Here is a 14,209-nt window from a genome sequence, read left to right as displayed (position 1 = left end):
TTCCTCACAGCTTGGAACTGAACCAGATGGATATTTCTCCCAACACCCCATTGCGGACCCAGACCAGCTGGTGCACAGCCAGAATTTCAAGTCCTTTGGAAAGTCATATGGGTGGGGGTGGCTCCAGAGGTGGGCATCACATAATGTAACAACCGGTTCACCCAGCACCGGAAATGTGAGCGTACGTGTGCACACACTTGCTTTGCTCGTGTGTGTGCCATCTGTGCATGCATGTGGCCTTCTGTGCATGCACACGGCTCCAAAAACAGTTGGTCAGTTCAAGAGATAGTCCCAGTGGTGGGATTCAGCCAGTTCAGGCAGGTTTGGGCGAATTGGTAGTTAAATTGCTGGCTGGCTCTGCCCCTCCCTGTCCTGCCCCTTCCAGGAGTCCCCATGTGCCCCATTTTGGCTCCCAGGTAAGTGCAGAGAGGCCTCCTAGGCCCAAAATGGGGCGTGGGGGATGCGGCACCCCCCTGTGGTGGGGGGTGCTGCATTTTTGCTCCCAGGGGGCTTCAGGGAGGCCTCCTAGGCCCAAAATGGGGCATGTGGGGGGTGGGTTGGATGGTGCCCCCCAAAGCCTGTTTTTGCTCCCAGGAGGCTGCAAGGAGGCCTCCTAGGCCCAAAATGGAGCGTGTGTGTGTGTGGGGGTGTGCGGCGTCCCTCCTGCGGCCCATTTTCACTCCCAGGAGGCTGCAGGGAGGCCTCCTAGGCCCAAAACAGGGCACGGGGGCAGTGTGTCCCCCCTCCAGCCTGTTTTTTCTCCCAGGGGGGTGCAGGACGCGGGAGGCCGAGTGCTGCCTGTCACACCCCCTGGCCATGCCCATCATGGCCGCGCCCACCCAGCTGGTCATTAGGGCAGAGAACCGGTTGTTAAATTATTTGAATCCCACTACTCAGTGGTGGGTTTCAAAAATTTTTTTACTACCGGTTCGGTAGGTGTGGCTTGGTGGGTGTGGCATGGCTTGGTGGGCGTGGCAGGGGAAGGATACTGTAAAATCTCCATTCCCACCCCACTCCAGGGGAAGGTTACTGCAAAATCCCCATTTCCTCCTGATCAGCTGCGACTCGGGAGGCGGAGAATAGATGGGGACGGGGCCAGTCAGAATTTTTACTACCGGTTCTCCGAACCACTCAAAATTTCCGCTACCGGTTCTCCCGAACTGGTCAGAACCTGCTGAAACCCACCTCTGTCACCACTGGATGGCCTCTCAGATAACTGGGTCCCAAGCCATGAAGGGCTTTAAAGGTGACAACCAGAAGAACAGGTAGGTGACCACTACACATCATACGCACGAGAAAATTGCTAGTATCCAGTTGCTTCCTTGTTTAAATAAAACACTCATTTTTATTGAATGCCCATTTCCTCTTACACATTCTAGTCTGCATATGAATTAAGATGATCAGTCAAGGCAAATTCAAAAGCCACATTTAATCTATATATTTAGTCAGAGTTCTCCATCCCCTACTGAAATAGGTCCATGCATTAATTGGTGCAATTATTTATTTAAATGCTTTTATGGAACCTTTCAAAAGGAAAAAAAAAATGTTTTCAGCTTTCTAAATCTCAGGGGCAGTAGAAAACTTCCAGTGTTTGCTTGTTTCAGAAACAATTCATAAACCCTAACTTTTTAAATGAAAAGCTCCTTTGTATTTAACTCCACTTCTTTTTCACATTCTAGTGTGCATATGGATGAAGATGATCAATCAAGACAAATTTACAATTCATATTTAATCATATATTTAGTCAGAGCTGTCTACCATCCTCTTTTAATGACCTCATAATCCCTTGCGGGGTGGAGTCTGGGCAACTGAATGGAGCTGAATGCTGACTGGCCGGATGCTCTGCCTGTCGCCAATGCGGAGTGTTATTTAGCAGACATATTCTCAGTGTGCCCAGAGAGAAAAATATCTACCTCTACCTAGGATTGAACTCAAAGCCTCTTGATTGTGAGGCAAGAGCTCCACCTCTAGGCCACTGCACCATTATAGTCAGAGCTGTGTATCATACATGAAATATGTTCTAATTTTTTTTACTACCGGTTCTGTGGGCGTGGCTTATTTTGTGGGTCATGTGACTGGATAGGGGTGGCCAACTCAATGTCACTCACGTCAAGAGGTGCCTCGCCTGGCCCCTCCCCTCCCAGCCATTCCTTGTCACACCCAGCCTCGATGTATCTATATTTCTGTAAAAATGTTGTTCACCTTTTTTCAACTTTATTATCTACATACTATAGATGCACTTTCATGGACCACTGAAAGGAGGAAATGGCTCACATGCTTTGCCCAAGAGTGTGATAGGCAACAGGCTTTTAAGGGGCTGCCAGAAAGAAGTGGGGGGGCAATGTATTTTCCAAAGCACCAGAAGGCAAAATAAGAAGCAATGGATGGAAACTGAACAAACCTAAAACTAAGGAGAAACTTCCTGACAGTGTGAACCAATATAGGTGCAGAAATATTTCAGTCATAATTTCACATATAAAATAGCCATTTGTGTAATACAAACTACCTAATGTTCAAAACAGTCATTAGTATTATGGCAAGCCTAAAAGTCAAAAATTACAAGAGTGCTTACAAGCATATTAAGATGGACTTATGCAGTGGTGGATTTCAAACTTTTTTACTACTGGTTGTGTGAGTGTGGCTTGGTGGGCGTGGCATGGCGTGACAGGGGAAGGTTACTGCAAAATCCCCATTCCCTCCCCACCCCACTAACCTGCTCTGGGAAGGAATCAAACTCCCCCCTCTCCATATCCCCAAATAAAATATTATTCATAAGAAAAGCAAGGAAAAATCAAGCTGCTAAGAAGGAACCTGCCTGATACTCATTCCACATTCCTGCCAGCTGCATAAAGGAAACTTTGTAAGAAGAAAACAGTTACTGGTGCTTAGAGATAATAGAAAGTGGAAACCGGAAGTTCGGCTCCATTTGCAAGCAGGCAGAAAACTCATTGGATATTTCACAATGGAAATCGCCCAAACCTTTTTAGAAACACAAAGCCCATGTTGCACAAACCCCAAAACTTCAAAAACATAGAACCATATAGGAATCCCTCCTCTTATCCAGTTTGTTGTCCAGCTGACCCAGAAACGAACTGCTGAATGTCACTTCGCTTCTGCAAGTAAAAACCTCCTTCCAGCAGCTACTTCTTGGCTTGTCAATTTAAAGGGATGGCGTCTTTTTTCCCCCCCTTCTTCTTTGCCAAGTGATCTCCTGGCTGAGAAGTGAGTCCTGATTTTTTTCCTTCTAGCCAATCAGTTGGGAGGCTTCTCAATTTAAAGCAATGGTGTCTTGTTTTTTTCCCCCTCTTCTTTGTCAAGTGGGCCCTGATTTTTTCCATCTAGCCGATCAGCTGGGAATCGGGAGGCAGCAAATAGATTGGGGATAGGGCCAGGCAGAGGTGGTATTACTGGTTCCCCGAACTACTAAAACTTTCCACTACCAGTTCTTGCGAACCAGGGAGAACCGGTAGCAACCCACCACTGAAAATGTCCATACATCAATTTATCCATATGCTTTTATGGTCCCCATTTATAACTGCCTTCCAGAAGGAAAAAAAGTTCTGATCTAACTTAAATCTCAGGCACAGGACAATATAGAAGGCCAATCTTCTATATTGCACATTGTTCCCTGGCTTAAATGTTCCAGTGGGGAAAATCTCCAATATTTATATATAAAGGATATCAGGCAAATGGAAAGATTTGTTAAAATTTTCTCTTCATGAGCTGATGTTTATCATTCAGTTCAGGTCTCATCACAATGATAAAACACTTGGGAAGGAAGATGCACATCAATAATCCAGCACTGGAGGAGATCATGGAGAAGATCTCCACAGCCAACGTATATTTTCCCCTTGTGCTTAAATAGGTTGGGATAAAGCACAACCAAACACTGCAGAAGACCAACATGCTGAAGGTGATGAATTTGGCTTCGTTGAAACTGTCAGGTAACTTCCTAGCTAGGAAAGCAGCAGAGAAGCTAACCAGAGCAAGAAAACCCATAAAGCCCAAAACACAGTAGAACATGACTGAGTCTTCATTGCACTCCAGGATGAGTTCTTCAGATATCGAGTGTGCATCGAAATCTGGGTACGGTGGGGACATTATCAGCCACACAGCACAAACACACGTTTGAACAATGGAGCAGGCCAGAAGAATGAAACTGACCATTCTTCCTCCCACCCATTTCCTCAATCTGGATCCAGGTTTGGTGGCCATGAATGCGAGAACCACCACAAAGGTTTTGGCCAAGACACAAGAAACCGCCACAGAAAAGATAAGGCCAAAAGATGGCTGTCGAAGGAGACACACAATCATATTGGGTTTCCCGAGAAATAGAAAGACACAAAGGAAAGAGAGGAGGAGGGAACCTAGGAGAAGGTAGGTGAGATTCCGGTTGTTGGCTTTGACAATGGGAGTGTCTTTGTGTTTCATGAAGATTGTGATGACCAAAGTTGTCATTAAGGAAAAGCAAAGGGAAAGAATGGTCAGACTGATCCCCAAGGGTTCTTCATAGGACAAAAAAGTGATCCGCTTTGGAATGCACATATTTTTCTCAGGATTTGGATATTGATCTTCTGGACATGGAAAGCAGTCATCCACATCTGGGAAAGAACACATGGATTGGAATCAATACAGTGGATTATAGACAGTGTTGAACCCTCATGGCTTAGTCCCATTATATTTGGAAATTTCTTACCCTTCTCTTTTGATATTTTCCCCTCTGGACACAGACGGCAAGCATAGCAGCAAAAGGACTTCCCTTCTATCTTTTCCTTGCTGTATCCTGTCTCACAAGGATCATTACATAGAGATAGAGGTAATGCCTATCAGTGAACGAAGAAGAATATTTTAAGATGCAGAGGAAAAAAGAAATGTTTGGAGAGCTACTGTTTTTGTGGAATCATCAGCATAAAAATGGATTTATGTACTAAGTAATGCAGTACAGAAGTAATGTGATGACATCATTTTAGGTGTAATTGGTCTGAAATAACAATTCATTAAATATCTATCCTTACTGGTATTTATGGCCTTCTATAACCATCATCATCACTCCAAGACAATTTTTGTGCCGATTAGATAACAATAGTTTTCTCAGCTTCTGAAGTTTGAAGTCACCAGACTGGTGAAATCTACTACACTGGATTCAGGGGTGAAATCCAGCAGGTTCTGATAGGTTCTGGAGAACCGGTAGCAGAAATTTTGAGTAGTTTGGAGAATTGGCAAATACCACCTCTGGCTGGCCTCAGAGTGGGGTGGAATGGAGATTTTGCAATATCCTTCCCCCTGGAGTGGGGTGGGAATGGAGAGTTTGCAATATTTTTCCTCTGGAGTGGGGAGGGAATGGGGATTTTGCAGTATTCTTCCCCTGGAGTGGGGTGAGAATGGAGATTTTGCAGTATCCTTCCCCTGCCACACCCACCAAGCCACGTGCACCAAGCCACGCCCACAGAACTGGTAGTAAAAAAAATTGGATTTCACCACTGACTGGATTGTAGCTTTTACTTCAAAGCCATGAAAGTATTGTACCTAATTACCAAAGGCCTAGGTAAAGGGTACAATAGTTTATAACAATTATTGCAAATGTAATCATTCCTACAGATATTTTTTTTCTTTCCTAGAATATTTGTATTCAGACTAGTTCAGAGATGATGCTCTAAGACTTTCATCAATAAAGACACTTTTAGTTGTGGCCCGCCAGCAGCCAGCGGAGCTGGTGGCAGACTTGGACAGTGAGGAGGTTGGGAAGGAATGTGGGCCAGTCCTGGAGTCTGGGGAAGGCTCTAATGAGGGCTCTGCATCAGAGGCAGAGCTGGGGTCAGGGCCGTCCAACAGTTACCAGCTACCTTCGAAGTCAGAGATAAGTGGGACAGAAGAACAGCTGGAGCCTGTTCCCAATGTGCGCATGCACAGAGCTGTCAGGAGAAGGGAACAATTAAGGAACAGGGGTTGACTCGGGAGTAAAGGAACAAGCGGATGCTGAATGGCCCCTCCCATAGGGAATTAGGAGGAGCAAAAGGGGAGTGGTGTTTGCAGGAGACAATTAGTTCATTTATTAGTGTGAAGATTTGCTTATCTGAGTTGCGTCCCACAGAGACTCCTTGCCAAGTATTTCATTGTACAGAGTTGCGCCTGAAAGCTATTGGGCTGGCAACGATCCAAGGACTGATAAGGTCTGTTGTTGCAATTCACCCTTGAAAGACTGTTTGCTGGGACTTTTCTGTATGTGAATGCACACATTAGTCAAATAAAAAGGGTTTTTTTTCAGGACAAGGACTCTGTTTTATGATTTTGTGAAGCCTAGATCTGAACACGTTTGTGCTACATAAAGGAAGGGAGACCAATCTAGATTCCAGCAGCTAACCTGATTAAATCCTACTGGCCACGTGATGGAATCTACAGAAATATTGAAGAACTTGTTCTCTGGAGCTGTGGGATCGATCATCCCAACTTTGATCCTAACAAAGGATTGGTTTGGGAATGAGATCCAGTTGATAATATCATATCCACCAATGAATTCTCCGTTTTTATCAAAGGAGATCTTCTCACCAACACTGTTGTTGAATCTGACACTTCTCAGAAAAGAATGAACCTGAAAAACAGGGATAGCCAGAGAGGAACAAAGAGAGAAAAGGACAGAGAAGAGATAAGGAATTCATATATTGAAAACATACTGTGTTTCCCCGAAAATAAGACCCTGTCTTATATTTTTTTGAACTGTGAAATAAGCGCTTGGCCTTATTTTCGGGGAGGTCTTATTATTTTGGGGCGCGTGGAGCAAGGCGGGGCTCCTCTTGCTGTCTTACCTGATTTCCAGCTCTGTCTCCCTAACCCTAAGCAGAGGAAATGGCGAGGACTGACTGCACATGCGGTTAAATATTTTTGGGGATGGCTTATTTTGGGGGGAGGGCTTATTTTAATACATGTGCTCAAAAGCCCGATTGGGCTTATTATCAGGGGATGTCTTATTTTGGGGGGAACAGGGTACATATACATGTTACTTTAAACAAAGAAAATATTAAAACTTCTTAAAAATTTTAGTTGTAGGTCAGTATCAAACAAATACCACGTTTCCCTGAAAATAAGACCTATCCTGAAAATAAGCCCTAGTATGTTTTTTTTACATGTGCACCTAATATAAGCCCTACCCCCAAATACTCCTACTTAAGAGCCTACGCAACCACCCACCCGCCCATTCCGTCTGGTTGCTTGTGGTACTGCTGCAGCCATGAGGTGATCGTGGTGGAGCTGCCCCACACATCCCACATGGGCTTACTTTAGGGCCTCCACAGCCAGGCCATCCATGCCCTGACAACTGCCTCACGGCAGCAGCAGTACCACTAACCATGTGTAGCAGAAGCCCACATGGCCGCCAGCCCACTTCCTCTGCTTGTTCACGGTCGCAATGAAGCAGGAGGCTGAGTAGTGTGGTGATGCCGCAGCTGCAAGGCAAGGCGGGGTTGGGGTTTGGATGACTTGGTTGCAGGAACCCTGAGGTAAGCTGGTATAGGGCATGTGGGGCAGCTCACGGCGGGGGTGCTGGCATTCCGTGTGGCTTCCTGCCCCACTGCGAGTAATCAGAAGAAATTTTAAATTTAAATTGTGATATTTGTATGGTGTTTTTACCTGGCTGTACACCGCCCCGAGTCCTTCGGGAGAGGGGCGGTATAGAAATAAAATTATCCTTATCCTTATCCTTATCCTTATCCTTATCCTTATCCTTATCCTTATCCTTATCCTTATCCTTATCCTTATCCTTATCCTTATCCTTATCCTTATCCTTATCGTTATCCTTAATACTGTTCTTACTTACGAAGAGCCTTATACTTGCTGTAGCCATGCTAAGGTTTGATCTGGATTATTGCAGACTAGATGTAAGATAATAACAAGATAAAACAAAACGTAATTGAAAAGGCTTATGTTTATGTATGTACATACTCTCTCTCTCACACACAAGCAAACACACTTTCCAGTTACCTTATGTTTTATTCTATTATTGTCTTATACATTTGAATATATTATCTATAGCCCTTTCTTATGATTAACAGAGTATATGTTGTGGCCTGTACGCAGCCTGTGCAGCTAGTAGCTGATTCAGACAGTGAGGAGGCTGGTGTGGTGCTGCGCCAGCAGCCTGTGCAGCTGGCGCTTGAGTCGGACAATGAGGAGGCTGGAGAAGATGTGGTGCCAGAGTCAGGGATTCAGCCAGGGCCTTCAGAACCTCCAGAAGCTCCCTTAAGTGTAGAGGATGAAGAGGAGGAGCCTCTTCTCGATGCATGGGTGCGCAGAGCTGCCAAAAGGCAGGAGTGGCTCCTCAGGAGGAGGTCTCCTCGAGAGTAAAGCTTGGGGCTAATTGGCCACTCCCTTAGCCTATTTAAGGAGGAATGCCGACTGAAGCAATTTGCAGGGAACAACTTAGTTCACATACCTTCGTGTATTGCTTACCTTATCAGGTTTCAGCAAATTGCTTCTGGGCATTCTGCCAACCATAGTAAGTTTTCAGTTATTTTTCTTGGAATTCTTGGCAGCTGTTAATGCAATTAATTAACAGCCATTATTGTAAAAGACTGGTTTATTCAGTAAACTAAGGTGTGAATAGACTTTGTGTGTGCTGCGTTCTTTGGGGTCCATAGCTAGGGCAGAACAGTATATTGCTAATACCGATAGTAGAGCGGACAGTCCTACAGAACTTAGCTTATAAATGCAAAAGAATAAAGAAAGCAGCTTGGAAGAATCCCCAAGAAGGTTTTGGGCAATTCTGTCAATTTCATGGATAGAATCACATTTTTTTTTATTATTATTTATTTAATTTGTATACCGCCCTTCTCCAACAGGACTCAGGGCGGTGAACAGCCACAGTAAAACACAACATATAAAATTTAAAATCAGTTTAAAAGACATTAAATAATTTTGGCCATCAATTTAAAACAACCCAGTTAAAACCAATTACAAATTAAAACCGCAAGGATGGGATCAAGCCAGCCCGGCTAGATGAAATAGATGTGTTTTCAGGGCCCAACAAAAAGTCCGGAGGTCTGGTATCTGAGTATCTCTGGGGGTAGGTCGGTCCAGAGGGCAGGTGCCGCCACAGAGAAGGCTCTCTCCCTGGGGGTCGCCAGCCGACATTGTCTGGCCGATGGCACCCTGAGGAGGCCCTCTCTGTGTGAGCGAACTGGCCAGTGGGAGGCTATTGGTGGCAGAAGGCAGTCTCGTAGATACCCAGGCCCTAAGCCATAGAGCGCTTTAAAGGTGGTCACCAACACCTTGAAGCACACCCGGAAGACCACAGGAAGCCAGTGCAGCTCGCGCAGGAGAGGTGCCACATGGGAGCACCCCGTCGCTCCCATAATCCCCCGTGTGGCCGCATTCTGGACCAACTGGAGCCTCCGGGTGCACCCCACACATTTGAAGAAATGGGGTTGTAATTTTATAGAATTCAATTTACAATTTTAAATCAAATTAAAAAAAAAAAGCTTATCGATATTTCAGTTGGTTAATCCATTATTACCTCTCACTTTTAGACCTAAAGTTAATCCCCCTAGAACTGTGATGGCGAACCAATGGCACGCGTGCCACAGGTGGCACATGGAGCCATATCTGTGGGCACGCAAGCGTTGCCCTAGCTCAGCTCCAGCGTGCATGCATGCACTGGCCATCTGATTTTCGGGCCTTTCAGGCCCACCAGAAGTTGGGAAATGGGCCATTTCCAGCCTCCAGGGGGGTGGGGAAGGCCATTTTCACCCGCCTCAGGTTCCTAGAAAGCCTGGGGAGCCTGGGGAGGGCGAAAAATGGGCCTACCTGGTCCCCCGTGCTATTGCGTGCCAAGAGCGGGGTGGGTGGGTGGGGTCACATGCACATGCACGGGGGGGGGGGCTGGGACGCATTGAATTATGGATGTGGGCACATGTGAGAGAGACCCCCACCATGCTCCTCCCGCTTTTGGCACACGACAGCAAAAAGGTTAGCCATCACTGCCCTAGAGAATATTGTTTATCTGAGTTTATGGATAGAGTGTACAACTACAGATATGGTTGTCTCAAAGGTGCTTTTCTTTTTTTCCCCTTTTTTTTATTAAGTTTTCTCTTTTTTCTTTTATACATCTCATTGTGTGGATGGTGTGATACCTGGATATCATGCATTTCAAGTCAAATAAACATAACATGATTATTCCTGATAATGCATTCCATTTTCATTTTAATCTTTTTAACACAAAGTTTTACTATCGTACTTCAGTTTTAAACTTTCTCCTACTTCTTCCATACATTGTAACATTTTAATATCTATTTTTACTATCATTCCCCTCTTACTTCTATCTCTATTTTACCCCCCACCCCCATATCACTCTAATATTCAAATATATGATCTTTCCTTCTTTCATTATTCAATATCTCAGTATACACGTCTGGTACCAGTCACAATCAATCCAAGATTTAATCTACATCTTTTCATATTCCTATTCTTTCCAATCCTTCAATACTTATATTTCTACTATGGATACACATGTTTTCATTAAAATATATTCTTTCGTTATCTAATCTCAGCTTGTTTAATTTTAGTTTGCACCGTTAATCACATTAGTACCCTCACATAACTTCTAGTTATCTAATTTACAAGGTAGTTTACTACATTACTACATCTTACTTTTAGACATGATGGCCGTGACCGGGAGGATTTTTCATCAGGTTCACCTGATTCGCCAGTTGCGTCCCTTTCTGGATTGGGACTCCTAACGCACGGTCACTCATGTCTTCGTGACCTCCCGCCTGGACTATTGTAACGCTCTCTACATGGGGCTCCCCTTGAGGAGCACCCGGAGGCTCCAACTGGCGCAGAGTGCGGCCGCGCGGGTAGTAATGGGAGCGACATGGCATTCCCATGTAACACCCCTCCTGTGTGAGCTGCACTGGATCCCGGTGGTCTTCTGGGTGCACTTCAAGGTTTTGGTTACCACCTTTAAAGCGCTCCATGACTCAGCAATAGCCTCCATGACCACCAATAGCCTCCCATTGGCCAGTACGCTCTCATAGAGGGGGGCTCCTCCGGGTGCCGTCGGCCAAACAATGTCAACTGGCAGCCCCCAGAGGGAGAGCCTTCTCTGTGGGGGCACCTACTATCTGGAACGAGCTCCCCCCGGAGATATGGAGGATCCCGTATCTCCGCACCTTCCGCCACGCTCTAAAGATCTTTTTATTTCACCAGGCAGGCCTGGCCTAACTTTCTCCCTCTTTTTAAACAATTTTTAATATTTTTTAGTATTTTTAATATTCAAAGTTTAAATTTGTTTTAAATTGATTGGGGTTTTAATCTGTCTGGGCCAAACTATTTAATTCGATTTTATTTCTGCTTTTTAAATTTTGTATGTATGTATTTTATTGTTGGCTGTTCACTGCCCTGAGTCCTTCGGGAGGAGGGCAGTATATAAATCAAATAAAAGTAAAGTAAAGTAAAGTAAAGTAAAGTAAAGTAAAGTAAAGTAAAGTAAAGTAAAGTAAAGTAAAGTAAAGTAAAGTAAAGTAAAGTAAAGTAAAGTAAAGTAAAGTAAAGTAAAGTAAAGACATACGGTCAATCCCCCTAGAGAATATTGTTTGTTAGAGTTTATGGATAGATAGACCTATAGATATGGTTGTCCCAAAGGTGCTTTTCGAAAAGGCCACTGGACTTTCTTATTTTCCTTGAAGAGGTTTTGCTTCTCGTCCAAGAGCTTCTTCAGTTCTAAGTGAATGGTGTGGAATGGAAGGATTTATATTCCTTGAAGTCATCTGATCATTCGCACTCTTTCTGAGAGTCATTGAGGACACTTAGAGGTCTTTAAACAAAAGCAAAAAAGTCCAGTTGCCTCTTGAAAAAGCACTTTTGGGTCTATCGTGACCTGGATGATCGAGAATCTCCACAGACATACAGATATGGTTGTCTCTACACTAATCTGCTTACAGGACTTACCTGCCACCACAGTTGATTGTGAAACTGTTTCCTTCCTTTTTTCACAATTGTTCTGTGTCTGGACTTGGATAAATATAGAGATTGCAAAGCGTGTGCCACAGCATAGATTGCGTTGTAAATATTGTAACTCTGTCCACTGATGCATGTTTCAAACACAGATGTAGGAAGGGTCCCAAGCTTCTCCTGTCCGGTACAAGTTACCTCAGATGTCTCCATTTTTGAAGTAGAGAAGAAACAACCAAATGCCTGTTCCCAGAAATCTTTCCGAAAATAATCGTGATGGTCATATTTTGGACTTAGATTGTGAAGAAATTCCTGGAAATCCTGGACCTCTTTTGTATGAACTGCAAAGGATAAAGCCCCATGTAGGAAATTGACATCCCAAGTTTTATGAAGGGACATTGAAGTGTAATCTGTCTGAGCATTTATAAGCCAGATCTTTTGCTTCTTTGGTATGTCTTCCACTTCTGAAAACCGGAGGAAACTTCTCAGAACTGTTATGGTCTGAATTTTACCGTATACGATTATCACGTTGGCCTTGCTCTTCATGAGAACATGGTATATCTTTAGTCCTTCTTCCATAATATCCGTAAAATCATTATAGAAATCTATGTTTGGTAACTCTGCTATGAACTCAGTGCAGATGCCATACTTGGAAAAGGAAGGGACCACCTCCTGGACAAATTTCTCTGCTTTCTCATCCTTGACTACAAGAATCCCAACCCAGATCCATCTTAAGTACTTCAATAGGTGCATGAGGCCCTTATGTTCGTGGGATTCATCTGGAAACATTTGCTGGAAGAAAACTGCTTGAGTCTCTTTCTCCATGGCTGGAGCAGAACCATAGGTCAACTAAAGGAAGACAAACAAATGGGTGGTGAATGAAAGCTCCTTCCTTTCAGTCTAACAGAGCCAACTCCACAAGGAATCCAGGCCATGTGTCTTGCTGACAAAGGAAGATGGAAATTTGTCTTGCTCTTCCCATGGCTCTCACAGTAGCCTCCTTGCCGCTTTCCCACTTGTGTTGCACAAGCTACGTAGGGCAAGCTGGAATCCAGACCCTCTTTTGGAGTTGCTCATCCCCAGAGGACCATCATTCAAATTGACTCTTGTCTTTCAACACAACTCTAGTTGTGAGTGGAGAAAGGATGGCACCGTTGATTTCTATGACCCAGGCAACCCCATTGCAACCAAAGCACAAGAGCTCCAGATCATTTGTTTTGTGCATCATATTACTGCACCCCTCTGTCACACACACACATACACACACACACAAACACACACACACACACACACACACACACACTGCTTAGCTTGGAGGATGGAAGAAGAGCTTGGACAGAACAAGTTTCCTCTGTTCAAAGGTTGGTGTTCGTGGGATAGGAATTGGCTTTCCAGTCTCACCTTATCTTCCCTTCCCGCTTATCCTTCCTCCATTGTATGGAAAGAAACAGAGGGAAAAGTCTAAGTGAACCTCTGACACTGTGTACATTCATTTGAGTCTTTGGGTGCCCTTGAGTTTATATACTGAAACATTATGCGACTAGTTGGCTTTATTTAGGAAAATCAACCAAGATATCCTTCGTGAGGTTGACAAAAAGGAAAAGAACAGGGGGTCAACCTATTCTCCAAAGCACCTGAAGGTGGGACAAGAAGCAATGGATGGAAACTAATCGAGGAGAGAACCAAGTTAGAACAATTAATCAGACAAACTGCTTACCTTCAGATGTTGTGGGTGCTCCATCACATGTTGTGGGTGCTCCATCACTGGAAATTTTTAAGAAGAGATTGGACAACCATTGATATGAAATGGTATAGGGCCGTGATGGTGAACCTATGGCACGCGTTCCACAGGTGGCACATGGAGCCATATCAGAAATGAGCATAGCATTGCCCTTGCTCATCTCCAGTGCGCATGCACACGCCGGCCAGCTGATTTTTGGGCCTGCTGAGCCCACAGGAAGTCAGGAAATAGGCTGTTTCTGGTCTTTGGAGGGCCTCCGGGGGGCTGGGGAAGGCTGTTTTTGCCCTCCTTAGGCTCCTAGAAAGGCTCTGGAGCCTAGGGAGGATGAAAAATGGGCCTACTGGGCCCACCGTGCCATCGTGTACCAAAAGCAGGGGGAGCACGGAGGGGGGGTTGCACGCGGGGGAATGGGGTGCATTGAATTATGGGCGTGGGCACATACGTGCGTGGAACCCCCCTCTCCCTCCGCTTTTGGCATACAACGCCAAAAAGGTTAACCATCACTGGTATAGGGTTACCTGCTTGAGC

The 14,209-nt window shown here is 44.8% G+C and overlaps 1 protein-coding gene across 1 annotated transcript in view; it reads right to left on the bottom strand.

The window, feature by feature from the left end:
* Positions 1-3,702: 3,702 nt before the first annotated feature.
* Positions 3,703-14,209, bottom strand: part of LOC139324657 (vomeronasal type-2 receptor 116-like) — a 10,907-nt gene continuing 400 nt past the window's right edge. The window contains exons 2-5 of the mRNA XM_070954390.1: positions 11,938-12,789; positions 6,362-6,589; positions 4,697-4,823; positions 3,703-4,601 (exon numbers count right to left, since the gene is read on the bottom strand). Of these exons, the coding sequence (XP_070810491.1) occupies positions 3,703-4,601; positions 4,697-4,823; positions 6,362-6,589; positions 11,938-12,789 (2,106 nt within the window). The remainder of the gene's footprint in view (positions 4,602-4,696; positions 4,824-6,361; positions 6,590-11,937; positions 12,790-14,209) is intronic.

This window comes from Pituophis catenifer, unplaced genomic scaffold (assembly GCF_029215685.1).
Source record: "Pituophis catenifer annectens isolate HBS135680 unplaced genomic scaffold, rPitCat1.0.hap2 SCAF_15, whole genome shotgun sequence".
NCBI classification, from domain to species: Eukaryota; Metazoa; Chordata; class Lepidosauria; order Squamata; family Colubridae; genus Pituophis; species Pituophis catenifer.
The sequence above is the reverse complement of the archived record's forward strand: the minus strand, read 5'-3'. Positions and strand labels throughout refer to the sequence as shown.